This window comes from Siphateles boraxobius, unplaced genomic scaffold, assembly GCF_051911475.1.
Source record: "Siphateles boraxobius isolate OS27281-9 unplaced genomic scaffold, OSU_SipBor_1 65, whole genome shotgun sequence".
Classification (NCBI taxonomy): Eukaryota; Metazoa; Chordata; class Actinopteri; order Cypriniformes; family Leuciscidae; genus Siphateles; species Siphateles boraxobius.
The window spans coordinates 10,662,062-10,688,042 of NW_027509192.1; the positions used below are offsets into that span (position 1 = coordinate 10,662,062).

Sequence of the window (25,981 nt, forward strand, 5' to 3'; positions counted from 1 at the left end):
TTAATTTAATCAAAAACGTAATGAAGAGACTTTCTGTCCACAAAGATAATGCACTAATTAAATTCAACGCATGCAACGTAATAACCATTTGAGATAATTCCATTGCCGAGGAAGACGTTTGGAGACCCAGATGAAAAAATGGCAATAAATAAATTACCCACCATTAAATATGTTGCGCATATTGACTAGAAATTAGGAAGTGAGCAGCGATCAAGACACGTACTGCAGTACAGGCGTAAATGTTCTTGCCTTCCCTCAACAGGTTACCCTAGCAACAACCTGAAAGTTTAAACAGATGAATGTGGAGAGGGAAACGGTACACACACATTCGTGCTGGAAAAATAAAACACACACACACACATTACATATATACATATATGTAGTATAAACACACAAAACTTTGTTATACAATTGCTTGTCACGCTGTAAAGAGTGCACAGCGATGGAGTTGCAAACTAAACAGTATTTAATAGGAAACACACAGGCTCAACCACTTCAACAAACTGTAAGTGATACAGGACAAAGAACTAAGGAGAACTCAAGGCTTACAAACTGGGTAATCGAGGTAGAAACAGAACAGGTGTGGGCAAATAATTAACCAAACAAACTAATGGCGGGAAAATGAGAACAAAGGAAACAGGACCTAGAATTAAACCAAAACGTGGCTTTAATATCATTACAAATTATATTATTATATTATCATAATCTGAAAACGTAACATTTCCATTTCATTTAACAAAAAATAATGCACCTTGAGCTGCAATAAAAAACGGAAGTAGTGAAGAATCGGAGATTTTTTTTTTCACGTCATTTTAAAATTTGTCACATTTTAAAATTCCCTATCATTTCAGGTTTAAATTAGGAAAATTAATTTAAGATTGTCTTCCATTTCTTTCTGGATAAAGCCTGGCACAAATTGACAATTAAAATAATATAATATAATACGGGGCTGTTGAATGCTTGAATCTGATTGGTTGACAAACATTATAAGGTGTGTAATTATTTTCAGGGAAACGCACAGCTAAAGTAGTTCCAGGCAGGTATTGACCGCATTACAGTTTCATATCACTTCGCCAAAAGATTTCAGTTACTTCAAAGGCCCTTACAGACTACAACAACAAAAGGACAAAAAATGTACATGTTTTTTGCCACAAAATTACGTTTTATAATGCAAGGAACGCACATGCTCTCTTTCACAGGCATCCAAATTAAGGATTGCAAGTTGGCTAAGCATTCACACCACTTGTGGATTTGATTGCGGTCATGATTGCATAATGGAGCAGGTGATTCTGATTCCCTCATCCACTGTGGGTTGATTTGTTTCCATGGGGATCACCACTGCAAACAACACCATGAGTGTGATGAGCTGTCTTTAGTATGGAGCCTCACGAGGCAAGAAATGACACCTGCCACATTAGCCATAAGCAGAGACCACCTATAGGCATAATGAAACCCAGAGGCCCACAGGTTTGTGTCAGCTAATAATGCTTTCGAAATATCTGGGTCTAGACAGGAGGAGAGCATTCTGCATTCTCAAGATGGCTTGAGTGTTGTATAGTTCAACTCTCTCTCTCTCTCTCTCGTACACACGGTCTTTTCAGTCAGGGCAGGATTGAAAAAAGGCTCTAAGCTATATTTGAGTGCAGAGAAAAATGTCTTTGGAAGTAAAAGAAACATCAATCTTTCTCCGGGTCTCTGGGTAGAGGGAGTGTTTTTTTCTGAGATAGCTGTGAGGTAATGACAGAAGAAGTGTGTGCAAGCTCACACAGATAGAAGGTCTGTTGATGCACAAGAAACACTCCATAACAATCGTCACTCAATGGCTGTACCTCTGAGATTAAAACCTTTTTTTCTAAAATGCTGTATGTCTGATGAAGGTCATATGACTTAAATGTCACAGCTTCATTAATCACAAGCTACACCAGTGCGCAGGTTTTCTTCTTCAGGGTTTAACAAGGTCAATAGTTTAGATTTTTTTTGCTCAGTCTGACACATTTTTCATTGTCCCCACAACAATATTTAAAAAATAATATGAATAGAATTTAATTCATTATATTGTATCAAACTGTTTTTTTTGTGTTTTTTATGTGGACAAAATAGTATAAACTTTTAGAAAAAAAGTTGGCCATATTTTTAATATGGTAATGAAATATAATATATGTAAAATATGAACAAAAATTATTTGAATTCTATGTCAAATTACATTTGTCTTTATTTTATTTTAAGCTGTTATCTTGGAAAAAGGAGGTTGCAAAAAGTATTTAATAAAAGGGGGCACATTATTTCATAAGAAAGGTAAGATTTTTGCTAATTCTTTTAATAAAATTTCAAAAGGATAAAGAATGCAATTTATTTTTTACAGCCATCTTTGATCATAAATTATTTACCAAGGGAGCAAATAATTCGGACCAGCACTATATACACACACATAATGTTCAACAATGAGTATTAATATGTTTTAATAAAGGTTTCTATGTAAAAAAAAATAATAAGAAAAGAAAAGAAAAAATTAAGAAAAAAATGTAATATAATTTACAATTATAATTGCAATATTTGTTTTTGAAATTATACTTAAAGCTCCAGCAGGTAGCTTTTGTAAACAAATATTTGTTAAAACTGTCATTATGTCCTGAATAGTAGAATATGAGACAGATAATCTGTGAAAAAAATCAAACTCCTCTGGCTCCTCCCTGTGGTCCTATTGCCATTTGCAGAAATACACCGCTCCCGGTCAGAAACAACCAATCAGAGCCAGGAGGAATGTCTTAGCAGTGTCAATCACGCTGGTGTACGCGCTGATCACCCCTCTCTTGCACAGCGCGAGCGCGTACCGTCGTTCGTGACTCTCCTGTTCGAACTCGTTCATCCAAATGAACGAATCTTTTTTCGAGTCATTTCGTTCATTCAACGAACGAATGACTCGAAAAAAGATTTGTTAATTTGGATGAACGAGTATGAACAGGATCACGAACGTGCATCACAGAACAGAGCAAGGCAAGCATTTGTGCTTATAAAACTTAGTTTTTTATTTATTTTTGAAATGACCGATCGTTTCGCTAGATAAGACCCTTATTCATCGTCTGGTATCGTTTAAAACCCTTTGAAGCTGCACTGAAACTGTCATTTGGTCCTCGAAACGTTTCTGTCCTATTGAAGTCCATTATATGGAGAAAAAGCCTGGAATGTTTTCATCAAAAAACTTAATTTCTTTTCGACTGAAGAAAGAAAGACATGGACATCTTGGATGACATGGGGGTGAGTAAATTATTAGCAAAAGTTTTTTTTTAAAGTGAACTAATCCTTTAACGTTATCTTAGTAGCTATAACTTATAGAAAGAGTGCAACGTTAGAAAGTTAGCTGCTACATGTATTGCAAAATACATAATGATTTGAGGACCAAGTTTGTATTCAAAGTATGGGCAGGCCATAGTCAATGTAAAGCATATTGTTGATGTTTCGTCCCTATTAGTGAATGTTCCATAACTGTTTATAATCCGCCGTCATCCGTGGTCCTGCTTACTAGCCTGCGCGTTCACGGCAGGCTCCGCTGTGGGGGAGGAGCTGTGGAGGGAGGGCTGTAGCGTAGCAGAGAGCAAGGGGGTTGGACCTGTAAGTTATGCTTCTTCAAATTTTCAGGCTAAGTCAACATTTTCTCAAAACTCCCTACTGCAGCTTTAATCATAATTAACGGTAAAATAAATCCATTCAATTTTGCTGGCAAACAAGTGCAAACATTACAAAGCAATATTGATTTGTTTTATTCTTACAAGAGGATCTACAACAAAATATTAACGTAACATTAGTGACATATTGAAATTGGCAAAATTCTGAGCAAAAATGTTCAATACACCAAAAAAAAAAAAAGTGTTACATTTGGAAGGCATCAAAAGACATGTATGTGATGATTGAATGTGTTTCAGATCAGGTCTCATATTCACACTGGCCCTGGCCCATCTGACCACATTTACTGTCAAGCCCTCTTCTTCTTTCTTCGCATTATTCTCAGGGCTTATGAAAATATGAATCGTCTCTAAACGTCCCCAATTTTCCAAATCAAAAGGTCTGAAAAGCACGGAAATGAATTTCGGAATTCATTCAAATCCCCTCTATCTCTTGGCCTTAACCTCAATTGTGAATGTCTAAGACCAGACATTAATTCTCCTAAAGAATATCTTTCTTATTAGAAGCTTAGCATGTTGACACGTTGTCTTAATCTGCCATGGCCAGCTCCCCCGTCTCCCTCACACTCATTACCATGACTCCACTAAAGCGCTGACCTCCCAAGTGTGACAGGGAATTTAATACCAGCCGCCATTGGGGAAATGAATTGTAACACTCCTGATACTGATAATAAAGTGAACAGTGGGTGAGCACAGGAGCGCAAATGCCTGGACCGGAGTGAATCAGTGTGACCTGACTGTAATGAGTGTTCTCTAAATGCTGAGGGACAGAAATATGTTGCTGCCATGGCGACGGCTGCACCGTGCGTTGTGATGACACAGCTGTTTGTGTTCCGAAGAAAATGTGACTCGTGCGATTCGAGAAATAGTTTCACGAATAGCAATGACTTGGGCAAGGATGACAACCCAGGCATTTTTGGGTTGTTTTTTCCCCCAAAATCCCCAGTGTTAAATGAACTCTCCTGGTGTACATATGGAAACACGGATTTGTCCACGGATCTATATGTACACCAGGAGAGTTCATATAACACTGGGGATTTTGCTGTGATATGAGCTTTGATATGCCAAACCATTGAATAACAAAAAGGTGGAAATCTTAAAAAGATGAACAAGTCTTGAAATAACCTAGGGACAATTTCTGCAAAAAAAAGAGAAAAAAAAGAAAAAAAAGGATGTTTCAATAAATATTAAATAAAAGTTATAATCAAAATTAAGAAAAAATGCTAAATAAAATATATTTTTTGTTATTTTATTGATATTATTTTATTTGATACAAACAAATGCCAGCTATTAAAATTCTATACTATTTTGTCAACATAAATAAAAAAAATACTAAAAATAATACAATATAATATAAAATTCAATGCTAATTGTCTATATAAATAAAAATATAACAATGTTCGCATCTAACATAAAAGTTTTTGTTAATATAATATATGTGCGTGTATATATTATATGTACATGTGTGTGGGAATATAATATATATATATATATAAGTATGTTTATATAATTATATATATACGCACATATAAACAAAAACTTTTATGTTAGATGCGATTAATCGCAATCAATCTGACAGCACTACATTAATATAATATAATATAATAAATGGCTGATATAAAACTATATTGACACTAAAAACTACAACAATAATATGATTTTAAATATATTGATTACATGTAATATATACGCATTAAAGCAGAGAAAAAAAGTAAGAATAGTAAGCTAGTTCAATACACGTTGACATCAGTAAGACAAATTTTCAATCTGGTACATCCAGATCTTCCAGCCTTATTATGTCCTGAATATGTCAAGGGACTAACATCTCCCACTGATGTGGGCAGAGCACAGTTCATGTAGGAGATGAGGGGAACGTACAAAGCCAGTGGCAATTCATTTTATAGGATGGATCCTATTGGTGGAGAGTGCCAGGGAAGCCTCTTTGATGTTTGTCCAACAACTCGAGAAGGGAAAGAGATATCTGCTCCAATCACACACAAAATAACCAACAGCCATGATGACAGACCACTAACAGTTTACAACTATAGATATATGTACATGAGTGTGGCTAATGTAGTTTTCTGTTGAGATTAAAAATTATATAATAATCACATTAAATTCGGCACTGCAGAAGTCTCTGTATTGTTAACTGCAGCTCTTAGATGTAAAAACTGCTGCAGAGGAAGATTGTCTCCACAGCAACACAAGGTTTTTGATAATTATTACTTAAATGTAGAAGAAAATTTGGTTAATTTATACAAAATAGTACAGAATTACATTTTTTAGAATTGTAAAAGTATATTAATATTATATAATATAATATATGTAATGTAATATAATTTAACATTTTAAATATATTTTTATAAATGATTTACATGTAATTATATATATATATATATATATTTTTTTTTTGGAGGTTGAGTTGCTATACTGTTGTTTTCTAGCAGACATTCCTTGACTTTCTTTTTCATATTCTCTCAAATAATATGATTAAGACTGGTAAGAATAATAGACTACATGCATTGTATATTCAACAAAGATAATTACCACATCTAACGCAAAACCAAATGGAATAACTCATCTTTTACGAGTGAACCCACAGGCTTTACTGCTAAGGATGATGGACAGTTGACCTCAGATTTAATTGGTGAGGCTGTTCGGTGGAGAAAATGAGTTACAGAGTTCCCTGGATGAATAACAGGCGCTTGCCTAAAGCTTCTGCAAATTAAACATCTGCGAGCAATTCCTCCACTGATAATTTCATTTTCTGGCCAAAAGGGGAAGGTTCATCTTGCAGTTCAGACTAAAAGAAGAAAAATTACAATAATGGTGATCAACTTTCTAAATATTTATAAGATCTTGCTGCATAAGAAAGTAGTTTCGTGTTAAAGGATCTTCAAACAGTTTCAATTTGCCTGAAAAGGACATTTCTTAGCGCTCTGTGCTGTGACGGTCTCCATCTGAAGTCTGATTCACAAGCACAATAGCCTCACAGATTATAGCGATGAGTTAAAGCATCAGCAAACCTGAGGGCAATAAATGATACCAATCTTTATGTGACAAAATCAAGCTTCTCTGGGCCAGGCAATACATAAAGCATAAGAACGATATTAAACCTGGACGATACTGCGGGCTTGTGAAGAGGACATCCAGGACGTAAAGCAGGACAAAATGATGCTATCTATAAATGTAATATAGCTTATAGCTCAATGGGCCACATTTCTGCTACAGTTCAAGAAAAACAGGTAACATCTGGAATTTTATCTAGTAATATTCTTGATAACCTTGTTTTAACTGGAAAAAACTGAAACAATTTTTTTTTTCATTTTTAAAAGTTGTTTCAGATTATTATTATTGTTATTATCATCATCCTCATCATAAAAACGTTATGAAAATGTACAATTTTATCTATACTAGGTTATTATTATTATTTTACTATTAATACAATTAGTAATATTATTAAATACACTCACCTAAAGGATTATTAGGAACACCTGTTCAATTTCTCATTAATGCAATTATCTAATCAACTAATCACATGGCAGTGGCTTCAATGCATTTAGGGGTGTGGTCCTGGTCAAGACAATCTCCTGAACTCCAAATTGAATGTCAGAATGGGAAAGAAAGGTGATTTAAGCAATTTTGAGAGTGGCATGGTTGTTGGTGCCAGACGGGCCGGTCTGAGTATTTCACAATCTGCTCAGTTACTGGGATTTTCACGCACAACCATTTCTAGGGTTTACAAAGAATGGTGTGAAAAGGGAAAAACATCCAGTATGCGGCAGTCCTGTGGGCGAAAATGTCTTGTTGATGCTAGAGGTCAGAGGAGAATGGGCTGATTGATTCAAACTGATAGAAGAGCAACTTTGACTGAAATAACCACTCGTTACAACCGAGGTATGCAGCAAAGCATTTGTGAAGCCACAACACGCACAACCTTGAGGCTGATGGGCTACAACAGCAGAAGACCCCACCGGGTACCACTCATCTCCACTACAAATAGGAAAAAGAGGCTACAATTTGCAAGAGCTCACCAAAATTGGACAGTTGAAGACTGGAAAAATGTTGCCTGGTCTGATGAGTCTCGATTTCTGTTGAGACATTCAGATGGTAGAGTCAGAATTTGGCGTAAACAGAATGAGAACATGGATCCATCATGCCTTGTTACCACTGTGCAGGCTGGTGGTGGTGGTGTAATGGTGTGGGGGATGTTTTCTTGGTACACTTTAGGCCCCTTAGTGCCAATTGGGCATCGTTGGGCAGCATTGTTTCTGACCATGTTCATCCCTTTATGGCCACCATGTACACATCCTCTGATGGCTACTTCCAGCAGGATAATGCAATTTTTTTAAGTAGTTTCAAATTAATAATAATTATTACAGGCTATAATATTTATTTACATTATATATTCACATAGAAACCAGCTATTTTAAACTAATAATATTTCACTCTTATCCTAGAAAGATAGTCCACTCTTCCTGCAGGGTCAGAATTTTTACCTCACTTGGCATTGGCATCTGGATTAATGCAACATTGGTCTGATTTAATGCTTGGCAGTTTCAACAACTTTGCCAAAGCTCCCTTACACTGGCCCTGGACCATCCTCATTGTCCATGGTTTGAGATGTTTCACATATTTCTCTGAACTCTGAAAAAAAAAAACACACCAGGTTTCTGGTTCCTCAAGACTCAAGAGAGCCCCAAACCTGACCCTCCTTCAGCACTCTTATGTAACAGTGAGGCTTGCCACCATCATGGCTTCCGGCCACCACCACATTAACAACCAAACAGGTTGTCTATGACAGCAGAAGCACGCTGGTCCAAAAAACACCTCAGAACCCTCAGTTCACCTCATACTCTGAGGCTGAATGCAAAATTCTCAGAAAACAGGTTCGACCCTATGAAACATCTCTGAGGATGCATGAATTAAACTGGTTTCCATGTAGATGGCAAATTACACTCAACCCAGTCCAGCGAGATCCCATCTTCATGTTGCAAATCCCATCTGCATGTTGCAAACCAATAGATATTTACAACTGTTCTTTTTGTCCACTTTCAATGCTCCTAGTCAGAACGACTATTTTTATTTTCCAAGCAGCCATTGCAAAATATGGTTATTTGTAAAATGTTTGGAAATTTTCAGGACTAAATGTTTTAGCGCTCTAAATTTTGTGCAACCGTTTCCCCTTTGTAACAGATTCAAAATCCTCACTTTTGACCAAATGATGCTGTGGAAGAACTCTTTAGGAAGTGGTAATGTGTGCAAATGGCAATTCATAAAATCATCAAGTTTGTCCCTGTTCACACTGAAAGTATGACAAAATGTTTTCTGTGTGCATAAAACACCCTGACAGAACCATTTCCCCATCGACTGCTGTCTGAAGATGAGGAATGTTCTCTAAATAAGATATTACTCTGTGGGCTGAGAAATCTCCTTAGACAACGTTTGAAATGAGTCCCATTTACATCTGCATTTGATCCAAACATGCAGAGGAAAACAAAACTCTTGCAATTGCATAAACACATTCAGATTCAAAATGTAGACTGATTTGTCCCAATTTAGATGGTCATGTGATCTAAATATGTTCAAATATGATAAATATGGTTAAGAAATAAACATTCTGCCAATATATACTCAAAACACAAAATGAGACATTTTGCAGTCTTTATGCAGCTTTTTTTCTGTACAAAAACAAAACGACAAAAAAGCACAATAGAAGTATCATAAAGTAGTCCATATGAATTCTAAAAGGCTGAAATGTAATTTGTTGTAACAGAAACCAAAATTTACACTGAATAATGACCTAAATTTGGGTTGTGACGTCAGAAGACATGAAATACAGTCTAAACTACTTTTTTGGTTATTTTATGGTGTTTTTTGGACACATGAGATCACATAAAAATGATATATTATGGGGCTGAGTAAATAATGACATTTTTGGTTCAACTATTACTTTAAAATACAAGAATTATTGAATATATTGATATAAAAGGAAAGAATCTGATTTAAAAACAAGATATTATACATGATGTTATATGGGCCTTGAATAAATTCTAAAGCAATCAAAGTCAGGAGTATTAGTATGCAATGCTAGTTTCTTCCCACAGAATAGTTCAGTAAAGGATGAACATCATGTTCCCAGCGCAGAGAATTCCCAGCAGGGGAAGAGTGCCATCTTTGGGTAATGACAGAATGAATCTGCCTTACCATTCTCTCAACATTGTTCCTAATGAAGGGATTTACAAAAAACTAAAACAGCACAGTATCGAGTTAAAGCTGAAATGTATGGAAGCTTGTTTCTGCCACAGAATAAAAAATTTAAAAAGGTAATTGCGACTTTTTCTCTCATAATTCTAGCTTTTTTCTGGCAATTGTGAGTTTGTCTTTTTTTCTCAGAGTTTTGAGATATAAACTCGCAATTCTGAGAATTCAGAAAAAATTCAGAATTCTGAGAAAGAGTCTTTTTTTCCCCACAGAATTGGACTTTATAACTCGCAATTGACCCTTCGCAAAGACGCGCCCCCCTTAGTTACTGTCGCTATGTCCGACAAGCTTCGCCGCTCTCACGCACACACCATGTTCTCACGCAGTGAAAAATGCATCGCGGATCAGAGAGGAGACTGACAATACGCTGACAGACAGGTTACTTTTCGGTTACTTTTGATATTAAACATATTAAACAAAGACTCACCTTTCAAATTTGCTCATTTTTAAAAAGAAATTTAAACAATAAATACCGTTTTGTTGCTCTTTAATGTGTCGTGACAGATCGCTGTAGAGCCTCAGTTAAAGCTGCTCGTGAACCGATCATCTCTTCCTTCTAGTTCATTTATAGCATCAAATAAACATGAATGAACATAAGAAGGAATGTTGTTTTAACCGCGGAAAGGCGTCAGTATATTCAGTATTTCAAGTTCAAATCCTCCCATGTTAAAGGTTGTATCTGCGATTTCAGGCCCAAACAAAAATTATCACATTCATCTAATCTTTCCTAACGATCCGCCAGCTGCCCGCCCCATAAGCAGGCTGTCAAAAAAACGTGTCTCTGTAGGCAGCCTTGGCTCTGAGATCTGCACACAAAAACAAATGGGTACAACCACCACTCAAAATCAAAATAAACAGTTTTCTAACCAATCACCGACAGGGACGGGTGTTGTTTGTTTTTGCGCTCGTGCACAGCGCCTGCACGCGAAGTCGGAGCTGAAGAATAAGGCAGCATCTATCAACCCTATGCTATCAACGGACCAGATACATTTAACATGGACGAGGCAATCCCCAAGAAGAGAAGGAGGATTAGGGCGAGGGAATACCCTCGTTTTTCGTCAAAGAAACGAATAATAATTGGGAAGGCTTTTGAACGGTGGACAGAACTCAAAGAATTGAAAAATTGTTAATCGGACGCTGAGGATGCACTGTTTCTTCTGGACAGGTGAGTAGCTTCTAGTGCTGACTTTTTTGTATGTGAACTGTGTGTGAAAATATAATTATTTAAAAAATATGAGTGAAGCTCGACTAAACTTGGATAGCTCTAGCGAATATCAGATTGTAGGGATTTAACGTTAGTGGGTGAGATTGGCATGCTAGTGAGCGAGTTGATTCTGACGAATTGGAATTCTTTGAGGGAGGGGCGAGCTAACTTTGTTTGTTTGGGATCTCGCTTCAAACACAAACAGAAGTGACTTCACCCACAATCGCTGATACAACCTTTAATCTACTAACTCTCCTGACTGCTTTGTCGGACAAAATGGCGGATGGCGAAGTATGATTGGTCAGAACACCTGTCAATCAAGCTCCCTGCAAAGGGTCAATTGGAACTTTATATCTCACAATTCTAAGAAAAGAAGTCAAAAGTCAGATTTGCAAGATATAAACTCGCAAATGTGAGAAAAAAGTCTTTATAACTCACAATTGCGAGTTTATATCTAGCAATCCTGAGAAAAAAAGAATTGTGAGATAAAAAGCCGCAATTAAATTTTAAATAGTTTTTTTCCATGGTGGAAACAAGCTTCCATACTTTATAACTCGCAATTGACCATTCGCAAAGACCCGTCCCCTTTAGTTATTGTTGCTATGTATCAAATTCACCAACGTTAATCTACTAACTCCCCTGACTGCTTTGTCGGACAAAAATGGCGGATTCGGTGGATGGTGTATTATGATTGATCAGACGCCTGTCAATCAAACTCCCCATGAAGGGTAAATTGCAAGTTTATATCTCACAATTTTGAAAAATTATCAGAATTACTATACATCACGCAATTCTGACTTTATAACTCGCAATTACGATTTTATACCAAGCAAATCTGCTCAAGCTCAAGCCAATGATGTGAGTTTGGGGGGCGGAGCTATTTGCTTGTTTAACCAATGACAAATGGAGGGAGTGTTCTAAAACCCTTTTGAAAGCATAATTTTTGCTTAATTTGGTACTGCTAGAGGCATACCAAAAAAACAAAAAAAAATCATTAAAAATGTAACATAGTAACTGTTAATGAATTGTATGTAGGGATGGGACGATTACCGGTTTCACTATAAACCACGATAAAATGTACTGACGGTTAGTAATATCGTTTAAAATTCAATTATTATTAAAACCGTGTTTGATTATCGCGATTTTAATTACTATAAATCCTGTCCATCCAGCAACAGTCTGACGCAGCGCGCAATGTTGGGTTTTTTTTTATTCGAGAAGGAATGAAGGAAGGCAGTGACCGTGCTCGGGAGATTTTTCAGCCTTTTAAGAGGACCAAATCTGAGGTGTTTACACAAAAATCCTGAGGGAAACTTAATCGAGGATGGTCACTCGTCTGCAGAACATGCTCAAAAAAAGTCGCTGCGATAGGGGTAAACACTTCAAATCTGCCGAGCCGTCCTGTGACCATCACCCACTGTTGTATAGCGAACGCAAGGCAAGTTAACTTTGATCTCAATACTAAAACTATGTCTGGGAAATAATTTGGCACAAAATGTTGTTTTGAGTTGAAATATTTTATCTCACTCACTTGAAATAAACTTGAAGCTTCCGCGAAGATAAGTTCACAGCAAGTGGCTTTGAGCCAAAACGAACAAGTTCAAACAAGACTATTAAGAGTGACATTTAAGAGATAATAATGTATATTCATTGTACACTTATTACACCGATTTTTTACCACATAATTACGGGGACATATTGAATAGAGATTAGTCTCTATTCTCTGTTAAATCCATTTTGTACAACGTATAAAACTCGTCCTGACAAGATGATCACAACAATTATTATCAAATTGTGTAAACAATCAACTCATTTTCAATGCAATCACAAATGGAGACGCGAGATGACAAGTTGTATTTGAATGAAATTAGAGAGCGCCACCGTTGTGATGTGCGCTGTGTTATGTGTAGCTATTGACGACTGTCATTATAAGGAAGGAAATGCCACAGAATAGAATGAATCTTACTTTAAAAAGTGCATAGAGCTGCTCGTTTTATTTGTTGATTCTCAAATATAAAACTTGTTGAAATGTTTTCAGTGTGATCATCAGTTCTTTTTTAACACTTTCATCTTGTTTTAACAAAACCGTGATAATATTGATAATCACGATAATTTTGATCACTATAATCGTGATATGAAATTTTCATACCGTCCCATCCCTAATTGTATGAAGGTTTCTGCTTCATTAATTCAATAACTCTCTGTTCAGAATTCCGGCCAACAGACTAATGCTTTAATTGTGAAAAAACATCCTGTGGTGGCATTATAATCATAAACAAGTCTCTCAGTTTCACAGCATCAAAACCTCATTTGAACAGCCAAAGGCGCTCAACCATTACTGGCCTACCAAACGTGTAAAAGCCAAAGAACACAGCAGGGTTAGTGTTTGATCGAGAAGTTCGACGAAAAAAATACTTATCCCCCCCCCCGGTGCTTAAAAAAAACAGACCATACATAAAAGTGAAGAGGAGTTACCTAGCTAGAGTCTACTCTAGATGATAGGCTCCGCAGGGTCTGTGTCAAAAGGCTCTTGGTGTTGAGCACCGCATTAAAGCATATCAGAAGATTGCGTCCATGCCAATTACTTGCGATGACAGTAACCCTTCTGACAGAGTGGGCTCATTATCCACAGGAGGATTCCCCTTGAGTTAGTGTACTCAGAGCAGCTGGGTTTAAGGTCAAGGAGATCTGTGGCAGATCCAAAATCATCCAATTAGCAATTTTGAGCGCACAGATGTCTTTGTCTGGATGGAGAACACCTCAATTTTCGGAAAGAATGTGATATTTTTCGTCAAAGATTTGGATGTGAGGACTCAAGACACCCGTGGAACAGCAGAGGTCTTAAGTCTCATCCGATTGACATCAACATGATGTTCTGTCACAAAATCATCACATCTGACAAATTTCAGCTAATAAATGGACTTCTCCATCAAGGCCATTTTCAAGGCCTTCACCAGAGCGGAGGGGCAGAAACTAAGCTTATTACTAAAAATGCACCGAAATACAATTTTGGTTGATATAATAAGCAATAATTATTTTGATATTACAGTCAATAACTGATGATTGGCCAATCTTAAAATATATTTTTAATACAAAATAGTTTTTTTTTAATGTTAAGTGAACTTAGCATCACGACGTCATCAATAAAATTGTGTAAAACAGATTTCCATTTTGAGGCAGAATAGTAAAAACATAACACTACACTAAAACCTAAAATTGTTTTAAACGCTACCAGTTAAAACTTGGTGTAAATAGACATTGTAAATAAAAATAAAAATCTCGAAAATTGCCTGTTAACTGATATATCCTTCATCCCAAACTACCGGTAAATAGCATCCCTACTTCACACCGTACCACAACAACGCACAATACATTTAAATGCAAAAAAAGTGTCAAGCACCACATTAGTAACTTTAGTAACAGTCACTTGATATGTACAGTTTCTGCAGGGTCACGCTCGGTTGCTCCGCCCACAGTGAAATGTCACGTAATGGCTCACACGTTTAGGACAAAATACGGCTTAAATGCGACTACTCACAGAACTGACACAACGTCCCCTCGCTGTACTTGGTAGTTCCTCACAGTCCAGCGGTTGAGCAGCACAACATCAGGTGACGACCCTCCATCTGGGTTTAAGGATGGCTGGGAAAGATTCAAACCATGATATTTAAGAGTCTACACTGAGTCTAAGAGTCTCTAGAAGATTTGTGACAGATTAGAAACTTTTTATCATTTGTTCTTTTTGGTCTGTGATTTATTGCTTTAATCCTCCACTCCACAAAAAACTTCCAAAACTACTGTAACTCTAAGAATAAACTCAGTGGCAGCAACTTTGCTTTAATTTTGTTCTGGAAAAGAATCGCTCTGTTCTTCATTCAGCCTTTCGACTGAAGGATAAAAATAACGTCTGCAAGTTAACTTCAAAAACAGAATTTGTTTTTCTCTTAACTCTTTTTGTGGTGGTATATCAAACGACTTGTGTGTGACGAACCTTCTCAAACATGCAAGTCAACGACTGACTTGATACACGGGCCTCCAATGAATCATTAAGGGAGATCTCGATGAGCCATTTCACGCTTGCTGGGATAATTGACAGAAATATCTCTTATCTGTCCTTCTAAAATAAATATCCCGACGAGCGTTCCCGCCTAGAGAATTTATCTGTCACAGCTGGGCGCTCTATCTTTTTTATTCAGACACATTTTCTCATTCTGTATTGGTGTCAGCTTTCAGCATTGTCCATGGAGTGACTTATTTGGATTCAAAGGCCGTGGATGGACCGGGAAAAGCCATTAGCAAATTTATAACACTATGAACCGAGATAGAAAACCGAACTCCAAAAGGAAAACAACAACAACACCAGCGTTTTGGTTAGTTAGTGATCATTAGGTACATAATGAACCATTACTTCAGTTTGGCGAGAAAATGAGCATGTGTATTCAAACGGGTTTCTCTCATTATTAGAGGTGTCTTTCATTGTGGTCTTACTGCTATTAGTGCAATGTTTATGACATTTGGTTTGATTGAGCCCTAATGCAAAGTCCTTATATATAAACAAAAGGTTATTAAGGTTTGAATAGAGAAGCTTGTTAAAGTAAAGTTCTCTTAGTATTTCTTAGGGCTGGGCAATATATTGAATAGTCATAATATATTTGCAATTATTTTGATGGTATTATATCAGTCATTTTTATTGGCTATAAAGCTTCCTAAACTTTCGCAAAACTTTCTCGCAAGCAAGCAGAGATGTTTTAATAGTGCATTTGATTTAAACTTGGAAAAACTGCTGCTAAACTTGGTAAGTTTGATGCATTTCTATGATTTAGTTTAAGTTGTTTGTCTCAATGAAATGATTCTAAGTTTTTCTTTGAGCGACTCAAAATTTCCATCATCACTCAAAAACTTTCACTTAATTTTAAGTATAACATTTTTAAAATACTATTTTTTTAAACTGTATTGTTACACTGCTGCATTTTAAATGGAAATTATTAAATATACTTCTGTTATATTATGGTATTTTACAGTAAACTGAAAACAAAAAAAAAGTCAAGACGTATATATATATATATATATATATATATATATATATATATATATATTAAATACCAAGATTTATCAATTTCCAAAATGTCGAAAATATATCAAGATATATTAAGTCCTATGACCATTTTTATTTTTTATATTATATAAATTATTACATTGAAATATTGAAGATGAGGAAAGAAAATGACTATGGTGACAAATACAGTAAAGTGATAAAAAAAGCTGGACTCAAACCTGCATCACCCAAAAGAGCACCACAGCTCAACGTGCCAGCAAATGCATTAGAAAAGAATTACCTTGTAAGTTGTTTCATAAGAAAACTGCACATCTTTGCTTTCAGCAGAACTAGACTAAACCAGATTCATCAAAACAACAATGTTACTAAGAATAGTTTGATGAAATGGATAAAGGACAACTCACTTGCATTGAGGCACCTTCTACGCGTGCCACATAGGCAAGACGATCTAAAACCGTCACTGTCACGGGGACGGCTACAAAGAAGCCACTAACAAACGCTCTGAAGTATCTTCGCCCAAAGCCCGTCTGCGCCATTGCCTGAAGAGAGAGAGAGAATGAAAAGAGAAAATGACCTTGACTAGTTCAAAGAGTCTGGTAACATCTTATGAAGAAACAACAAAAAATGTTTTTGTTAAAGTCTTTCAGGCATGTTTCAAAGATATGCTGGATGACTAGCCTCACAAAGAGAACAAAAGTACCAAAAGCAGACCAGATAACCACACTTAAGTATGAACCATCTTGTTTTGAATCAAAATGCAAGGGACTAGTGAGGTCAAAAAGAAGACAACACTCATAAAGCAACCACTTAAATAATAAATTTAATAATTGTACCTATCTGTAGACCGTATTCGCAATGCCAAAACTCTGTAGACTCAATGCATTAGGGCAGAAAACCCACTGAGGCATTGAAATTGAATCTGACAAGAGCACGCTTGCTCTAATACCATTAAATGATAGTGTGATGCTTGATTTGGAGGTACACGGCATGCAATTATGCCTCTCGTTCATTATACAGAGCTCACCATAGAAACAAAAAGACGAAGAGCGGCTTGTACTATTTTCACAAAAAAGCCCTCGAGGTCTCCCGCAGCAACTTTGCAGACTTACTGGTAAGCACTTGAAGAAAGTCTTGAAGCCATTTGCTTACAGGAGGGCATTCAAGAGGCTCAAAAATCAGAGACTACAACAACTTAGATGTGAGGGTGAAAAAAAATGCTGAGCGAATCATAACGCAGTGCAGGATTTGTCAGGGTTGCACTGCTGTGAGTCAGATACGGCTCAAACAGAGAAAATGACAAAAACCCTTTTGTGGTGGAAAAAAAGAGACACCTTCCTATCTCTAGCAGAAACGCTAATGTAATAGAAACACTGTCTATTTCAAATTTGCATAAAACGGCATTCGCAAAACATTTTACTTCTTTGTAGGCTTTCCTTAAGCTCAAACAGTAGATCGTGGTGCTAGCAACACCAAGGTCATGGGTTCGACTCCCATGAAAAGGAAGAAGTGATCAAATGTAAATGCGCACCTTGAATGCAATGTAAGTTGCTTTGGATAAAAACATGCATAAACGTAAACTTCTGTAACTAAACTTCGCAATTATGAGAAATAACGTCTCAATTGTGAGAAATGAATTCAAAATTGTGAAATAGTTACGTTCTCTATCGACATTAAAAAGTTGACATAAAAAAGCAGGTTACTTGTAGGATGTTTTTTACTAGATACACAGATTACTTTAACTTTGTTAAAAAATGTACATTCAAAAAAACTGACGTAACCAATTTCCTTAAAATTAAGGAAAATAAATAACCTCATTCGTAATTGTGAAAATTAAGTTATGTGAACTTGACATTTCCACTTAACTTATTCGTTTAAATTACGCATGGTTTATTTACTTGTACTGTAAAAAATTATATGATCAATAAGTTATGACAACAGTGTAATACAGTGTTTTTACAGTGTAATAATTTTAAGGCAAAGGAGTTTCCTCTCTTTTTTTAAGTTAAGTCAACTGATTTTATCACTTTTTACAGTGTAGCGCAGATCACTGATTAGAAAAAGTCCTACAAGACCAACTGTACTGTTTATCCAAGAAATATGTAATACGAGCAAGTCATAGTAGCCAGACTTTTCTGATAAAGCATGTAAGTACAGATGTCAGAAATTTCCAGCAAAAACTTCACAGCTCTGAATTTAAATCATTTAGTACTGTAGTAACTCATTTTTTTAACAATGTTGTGACCGTTTTTTGACTTATGTTGAGACTTTCTAAAGCAAGAGACTGAATGAAAGTGTATAAATTATATAAAAATGCCCACTTCTTAAATATTATAAATGACTAAAATACATATGATTATCAATATAAATTTTGACATATAAATTCAAGTAAGCCATTGAACTCTTAGAAGTTGTAACAACAGTAAAATTGTGAAATATTATTACAATTTAAAATAACTGGTTTCCCTTTGAATATGTATTAAAATATAATTTATTTCTGTGATGCAAAGTGATCATTTTCCCAGTCTTCAGTGTCACATGATCCTTCAGAAATTATTCTAAAATGATGATTTGCTGCTCAAGAGCTATTTCTCATTTTAATAAATCTCGAAAACCTGATATAAAACAGCTTGATATTTTGAAAATCGTGATACATTTGTTTCAGGATTCTCTAATAAATAGTAAGCTATGCCAAGCTAAAGAATTTTGATTAAACATTATTTTTCTCTGGAAGACCTTGCAAGAATCAAACACAATTTCATGTGTTAAAGGGATAGTTCACCCAAAAATGAAACTTCTGTTACTCACCCTCAAGTTGTTCCTAACCTGTAAACAATTCATTCTCTGCTGAACACAAAAGAAGATATTTTGAAGAATATGGGTAACCAAACTGTGGGCTGCACTGAAAAAAACACCTGATAAATAATGAAATAAAATAGTCAATGGGTGCCGTCAAATGTTTGGTTACCAACATTCTTAAAAATATGTTCTTTTGTGTTCAGCAGAAGAAAGAAATTAATGCAGGTTTGGAACAACATGAGGGTGATTAAATGATGACAGAATTTTCATTTTTGGGTGAACTATCCCTTTAAGAGAGTAAACAGGGTCAATTTTGATTTCACATCTTGGCCTACCAGATTCTCTGATGTGTCTTACCCTGCGCTGGCACTTCTTGTAGTGTTAAGTATTCATTCGCTTAGTTCGTGAAGAGATGCATATAGCACAAGAGTTCGACTAATGAACTATTATTACAGCGAGCGGCTAAATTATCCATGGTGTTCTGGGGTAAACCTGCCAAGTGCCAGCTGTCAGGTTGCTCTAACAATAATCCCTCACCAGCACATACAGTGAAAGATTGCCAATCACCCCGAGCCACACAACACATGACAGGCAAAAAAAAAAAAAAGTCTATTTTTGCTTGTCCCGAGCCACAATCCTATATTTTTCCTTCAGGCTAGAAACAGAGAGCGACGTAATGGTGCAATGCCCAGCCCGAGGCATATACAGTAGATGGTTGGCACATGGATCTCAAAGGTGCATAAAGTGGAGCATCTAATAGTTTATTCTTAAAAACGGGCAGATGGTAGAATCTAGGACTGGGGCGCGGTGATCAAAAGAAAGCATCAAGTTCATTTTTCATCAAAGGCCCCTTTCAGATTCAGAGTCGAGAATATTTTCCACCATTTTCCATGTGCTACGGACAGAAATAAAACCGTGAGTGATAAAAAAAAAAACAAGGTTGGCACAGCAGGTGTGCAACATACAGTAGATGGATTTTTATGGTAGCCGAACCCAATTAAAAAAGTGTTTCTAGAGTTGAAAGCAAATTCCTCTGTAATATTAGGTGACCGTTCCACACAGCTGCGAAGCGGTGCATGGTGGTCTCCAGCAGAATCAATTTATCATATGCTTCCCGTTTATAACTCCTAACCCATTTATCCTGCAAGTAATACTGTCAAATATGCCACCTGCATAAAGTAAAACTGTAGCCTGGTATCTTTGTTTATGTTTATGCATACCTGAGCGTAACCATTTTAATTGCACTAGTCATCAAATATGTCAAAAAATGCTTAGTGAACTCGCTGCTTTCGGGTAATTTGAAACTGCAATGACAGATTTACACTCTTGACAAGGCAATTTTCGGGTTTCCTTGATGCATGGGCATATTTTAACAGCGCATTTCACAATAATGCATAATGCAATTTCATTTTCATTTAGTAAAGACATTTATATGCAGTTTAGTTATGTGGGTAACCAAACAGTTGATGCTGTATATGGGGATTTATTTTTATTTTTATGGAAGTCAATGGTGCCCCTCAACGGTTACTGAGATTTTTCAAAATATCTTCTTTTGTGTTCAGCAGAAGAGAGAAATTTATACAGGTTTGGAACAACTTGAGGGTGAGTAAATGATGACCGAATTTTCATTTTTGGGTAAACATTAACCTGTAAATAGTTTATATATTTAAAGCTGCAGTCCGTAACTTTTTTTGTTTTAAAAATTTACAAAATTCATACAATAAGCAAGTAAATCATGAATCCATTTTCCTAACAGTGTTTTTGTCTTATCTTGAATCACTACGGTACACCTATAATAAGTGTTTATATTCGCACTATTTTAGACTGGTTCGGTTTTGGTGTTGGCACAGTGTCGGCACAGATTCAGCCCACATCTGGTATGTGTTGAATCCACGTGTACCAGATGTGGGCCGGATCTGGGCCGACACTATGTTGTGTCTGGGATGCAGTTCTGTTTATTAACCGCTAGAGCGCCAAAAGATACGGACTGCAGCTGTTATGTAGTTTATATATTTAATAATATATACAACCATTTTATACTGCGAAGCCAATATGAAGTGACGTTTTCACAAGTTACTGATTAGAAATTCAAAATAATCTTATTCATTAGGGCAGCTACACAGGGCAGCTTTAATTAATTAGCCTAGAATCTAAATCCAGCATTCATATGGGAGAATCTTTTTATATCAGTATATTCACGTGTTGGCAATATATTATGATATATGTATATATATCGCAATAAAAAGGAAAAGATACTGATCTTTTCTCCTGAACTGAGAGACTGTGATGAGCAGTAAAACAAGCTGTGCCTCAAAACATCATAAACTGCCTACCTAGAAAAAATAAATATTATTAGGACAATTAACATGTGGGCATCATCAGCCTGTTTTAAAACCCCATAAAAGGATCTCGAAGGAAACAGCAAATTAGTCTTCTGGGTTCTTACGTCACACCTGCACCACTCGGAAATCCCGCCCTATGTCTTTTCTTGTTTGAGAAAGCAAACTCGGATATACATTAAAACAGGGAAGACTATCGCAACTTCATTTCATGCTTTAAACGTTAAACAATAACTCAGTTAGTAATGGATTACTAACACACTGTTTACTGCACAGTATACACTGCATACTGTCTACTACAAAAAAATTACATGAAATAGTAATATACAACAACAAACTATTTAAATGTTATTAAACTATATCACCGTCACATGACCTTTTAACAAAGCATGTGTCTATATTCAGAAAGTGAATCATTCCAGATATAAAAACTATTATTTTGCATAACAAATTCTTAACAGCTATCTCTTTAAATGAAATTGTGTCTGATACAAGGTGATTCTGGAAATGGAAGGTCAAGTCGATTCAAGTGCACTGCAGTGTGGGATATAGTATTCTGTGTAGTTAGTATAGCTGCTACTGCACATTTGTATTACAAAATAATTGCAGGTTTTGAGACAGCATGTGAGCTCTGACAGATCGTCTGTTCATACAACACTAGGCTACAACATTAGCAAATGTCGTCGTCTTATCTTACATCTCTCTTGTTTCATTTTGTTGTGTACTAAGTTAAAAACTGCAACACTAACTCACACCACATGAGTGGTAAAGAATCTACTAGTTTAGCGTGAATGTCGACCACGCTGGATTGACAGGACATGCAGCTACTAACGTTACTATAACAAGAGCAAACAATGGGCGTGTGATGCACTTTATCATGGATGGATGCAATTAAAACACAAAAGCAAAAGTGAAGCATAAACCCTTCAACACTGGTAAGGTCTGAATGCTGAGTATCAATGATTTCAGACGTGTCAACACACTCACCTAATGTCTTTATGTATGTACCGTACGTCGCTCCGTCAGTGGGACACCACGCTCGCTGCTTCCCGGGTCCTAAAGCCCTCCAGGTCTGATTCATATATTTCCTGACAGGAAGATTACAAATATATAATAATATACGAGGAAAAGCCCTCACAAAAACTATACATGATTAAGTTCATATTCAATTTTAGCATAAGAAAACAAGGATATGAGTAAAAAATAAAAAAAATGGCGTCTACTTGATTTGATTTTGTATCATACAATGATTGCCCATTGTATCATAACATTTACATGATACACCATACTACTGTATGTCCACAAAAAAATTTATTATGGTAATATAATTTTTTTTTAAAAAGACAATCCTGTTTTTAATGTATGTGTGGCAGATGTATATGTTGGTCATTTAAAATGTTCCAATTATGCAATTATTGAACTCCGTCAAACTGTACAAAATTATATGATCATTAAGTTATGACAACATTTATTTTTACTGCATTAACTCTTCCAAATAAGTTAAGCCATTTTCAACTTTTTTTATTAAGTTGTACAAGATTAAACTCATTTATGTCAGTTTAATGTAATTGAAGTTGAAATGACTTAACATCCAAGTTGATTGTACTTATAAATTTAAGGCAGCAACTTTATTTATTTTTTACTGTGATTTAAAGAAGCCGTGGTTAATGATTGTTTGCAGTCTTCGAATTTGATCTATCTCAAGAGAAGCAATAATAAATGAAAACTCGCACTTTACATCAATCAACCTTTATTTGTTTGATGGTTAATATTCAACATTTACAAATAAAAACTTTAGTTGCAACATTCAAAGCTATGAACTGGTTACATTTTCATATAAACACCTTTTGTACAAAATCTGTAACGCAGGCTATATGGAATACTTTCATCCCATTGTATGATATAAAGTACAACTTTACAAGTTCAAAAAATTGAACAGAAAGAGTATAATCCATAAAAAGGAGAGTGAAAGGAGAGAAGAGGAGAGGAGAAATACAAGCGTCCTACGACTTGACCATTGGCAATCCATCGAAATTACAAAACACGATTGCCTGAAATGAGCAACTCTCGTAAAACATGGGAATGTGAGAACATTTGCTGCAAAGCCGTTGATAAAATAGGGAACAAACGAATCGTGCCCATCTGTAAGAATTGTGTCACTGTTCCAACTTTAGTTTGATTATTCGCGCTTCAAATGTTTTAGGTTGCCAAAAAATACAGCACTTTGTACTTTGTATTTATATACAAAAATGCAATAAAATAACAGGGGACATTTTTGCTATGAACAATTTTTTATAAAATGCAGACCATTTCAATTGTCAACGTGATTCACAGAGGTGTTTTTGAAGTTGTATTTCAACAGCTAAATACATAAAATTATGCATTATTTATTAAAAGAATTGCGGGCTTTCAAGCTGGCAGTGAAAAAGCTGTTTGTTACTATCAACTTGACATCAAAATTTGGCAACGTTTCTCTTTTCTTTTAAAATGCAACTTCTTAAATGTCTAAAAATCAGCCGCTTCATTAAACATTTGCTGGCTTTGTTAGCAAGATGAATGTTTTGATGTTTTAAGTTAATTTTCCATGGTAAAAATTACACATAAAATGATTTATTTGAATGATTTAAAGAAATTTTCAATGAAAATATGGTTCGAAAATGACTCTTTAAAAAAAAAAACCAATATAAAAGATAAACCAACATAAAAGAAAATCAATTCCACACAGCATTTCCTAAACTTTGTGTTTATCATCTATGACCTAAAGTCCAAATTGAATTTCTGACCTCAATGTGAAAAGTTCTGTCGGATTTAACCTTTAAAGGAGACAGAAACACAGATTTGATCCAGCCAATATTGTTCGGAAGTGACTGCGGCGACATAACCTGATCTGGGATCTGGCTGCTGGGAAAAGTCATCTCAGAACTAGAAGAAGTTTGTTTCTATCACTCTTTGAAAACTACAATGGTTATATTGCTTTGTACTGCTCATGCCCCATGCAGTCTTGATCTACGCCTCTGCACACGGTTTAAGAAGCACATTGTTGAGCACTAGCGGTCACGCTAACTTCAGGTAAGCTTTCCTAACTACTCTCACTGACAAAGAAGTTAATACTGTTTGCATCTTTGGCACAAAACTCGGAGACCACACAATTTCATCACATGGCACATTTAAACGGTCAGGCAGTTTCGGTAGATACGGGGCTACATTAGAAAAAAACCAAACACTAAGAAATATGTAGCACCTTTTAGCCATTCCGGAAAGTACAAAGCGGTTAAAACGGGATGCAGGTCTAGCTGCACGCCTCGGTTCGTGTAAGACCAAATAAAATAGAAAAGAAAAGAAAGAAAGACTGCCATAGTGTGGAGAGAAAAGCTGTACAACACTGATTTTGTACTTCTATCAAAAATACCTTGCTAGCAATATGTTTCAGTGCACTCTAAATGGGATATGGACCTGCCAGATCTTCAGATTTTTGCTGTAAATTACATGCCATTTCAAAGCGTACATAATCTCTTCAAGGCTTTTCCAGTACATTATCATTTCCAGCTGTAACTGCATATCAGAGGGACTGTGTCCGGTTCAGTTCATCGGTGAAGAACGTTTCTGAGCTGCACTTCCACAAAATAGTCACCAAATTTGCAGCTGTAAAGTGAAATTAAGATGATCTACTTAATATCAACGAACAAAAAAGAAAAACATTCATCATGGGTGCATTCCGATTTACTTTCATTTCGATTGTAGAATACAAATCGCTAAATTAAAAACCAAAATATATATGGAGGACTAATAGTGAGATATAATAAATAAATCTGTAGCAAAAATGTCAATAAATCATGAAATGTGTTTGTCAATGAATACATAGAAGTCCAAAAGATTAATTTATGTAATACAATTATTTAATAAATTTATGTTCTCATTTATTGATAAAATAAATGTACTTACTTACTGATAAATTATATATATATATATATATATATATTTATGAACATATATCGGCCGATACGATCGTGCATCCCTAAAATATATATCTATATTTATTAATATCGTTAATACCATATCGGTATCGGCCGATATATGTTCATTTTTAATTTTACCGCTAATGGCCCGATAAGAAAATTTTGCCAATATATTAAAGCCAATAAATAATGGATTATTTCCTTCAGCTGAGAGCTTCAGATGCGCACTGTTCGCTATGATGGTTTTGAATTGCTTGAAATATGATTGCAATAACTTCAAAAAGGAAAATAACTTAAAAAGAAAAAGTCTGTCATGTAGGCTACATAAAATTATAATGATAACATTATAATTGTGTGCTTGGAACATGGCTTTTAATGGTGAGACTTTTGCTTATTTAATTAGGCTTTCAGAAATTATAAAAAAAAAAATTGGATTTAGATTTATTGGCCAATATATCAGTTATCAGCTTCAAATATAATGAATTATAGGGTATATACAGTATATATATATATATATATATATATATATATATATATATATATATATATATATATATATATATACACACACACACACTGTTTATATATATATATATATATATATATATTATTATATTATATATAGTTTTATTCAATTTTATTTTAAATTATATTTTGCATTGATGTATTAATTGATTTATTGACCA

The 25,981-nt window shown here is 35.4% G+C and overlaps 1 protein-coding gene across 2 annotated transcripts in view; it reads right to left on the bottom strand.

The window, feature by feature from the left end:
• immp2l (inner mitochondrial membrane peptidase subunit 2) overlaps positions 1-22,427 on the bottom strand; it is an 89,844-nt gene extending 67,417 nt beyond the window's left edge. Inside the window, exons 1-4 of one of the 2 annotated variants that reach the window (XM_077210932.1) lie at positions 22,327-22,419; positions 16,609-16,743; positions 14,687-14,790; positions 13,754-13,836 (exon numbers count right to left, since the gene is read on the bottom strand). In XM_077210932.1, the coding sequence (XP_077067047.1) occupies positions 13,827-13,836; positions 14,687-14,790; positions 16,609-16,740 (246 nt within the window). In that variant the 5' untranslated portion in view covers positions 16,741-16,743; positions 22,327-22,419 and the 3' untranslated portion in view covers positions 13,754-13,826. Of the gene's footprint in view, positions 1-13,753; positions 13,837-14,686; positions 14,791-16,608; positions 16,744-22,326 lie in introns of those variants that run through there. The other variant, XM_077210931.1, reaches the window with a different exon arrangement.
• Positions 22,428-25,981: the final 3,554 nt, after the last annotated feature.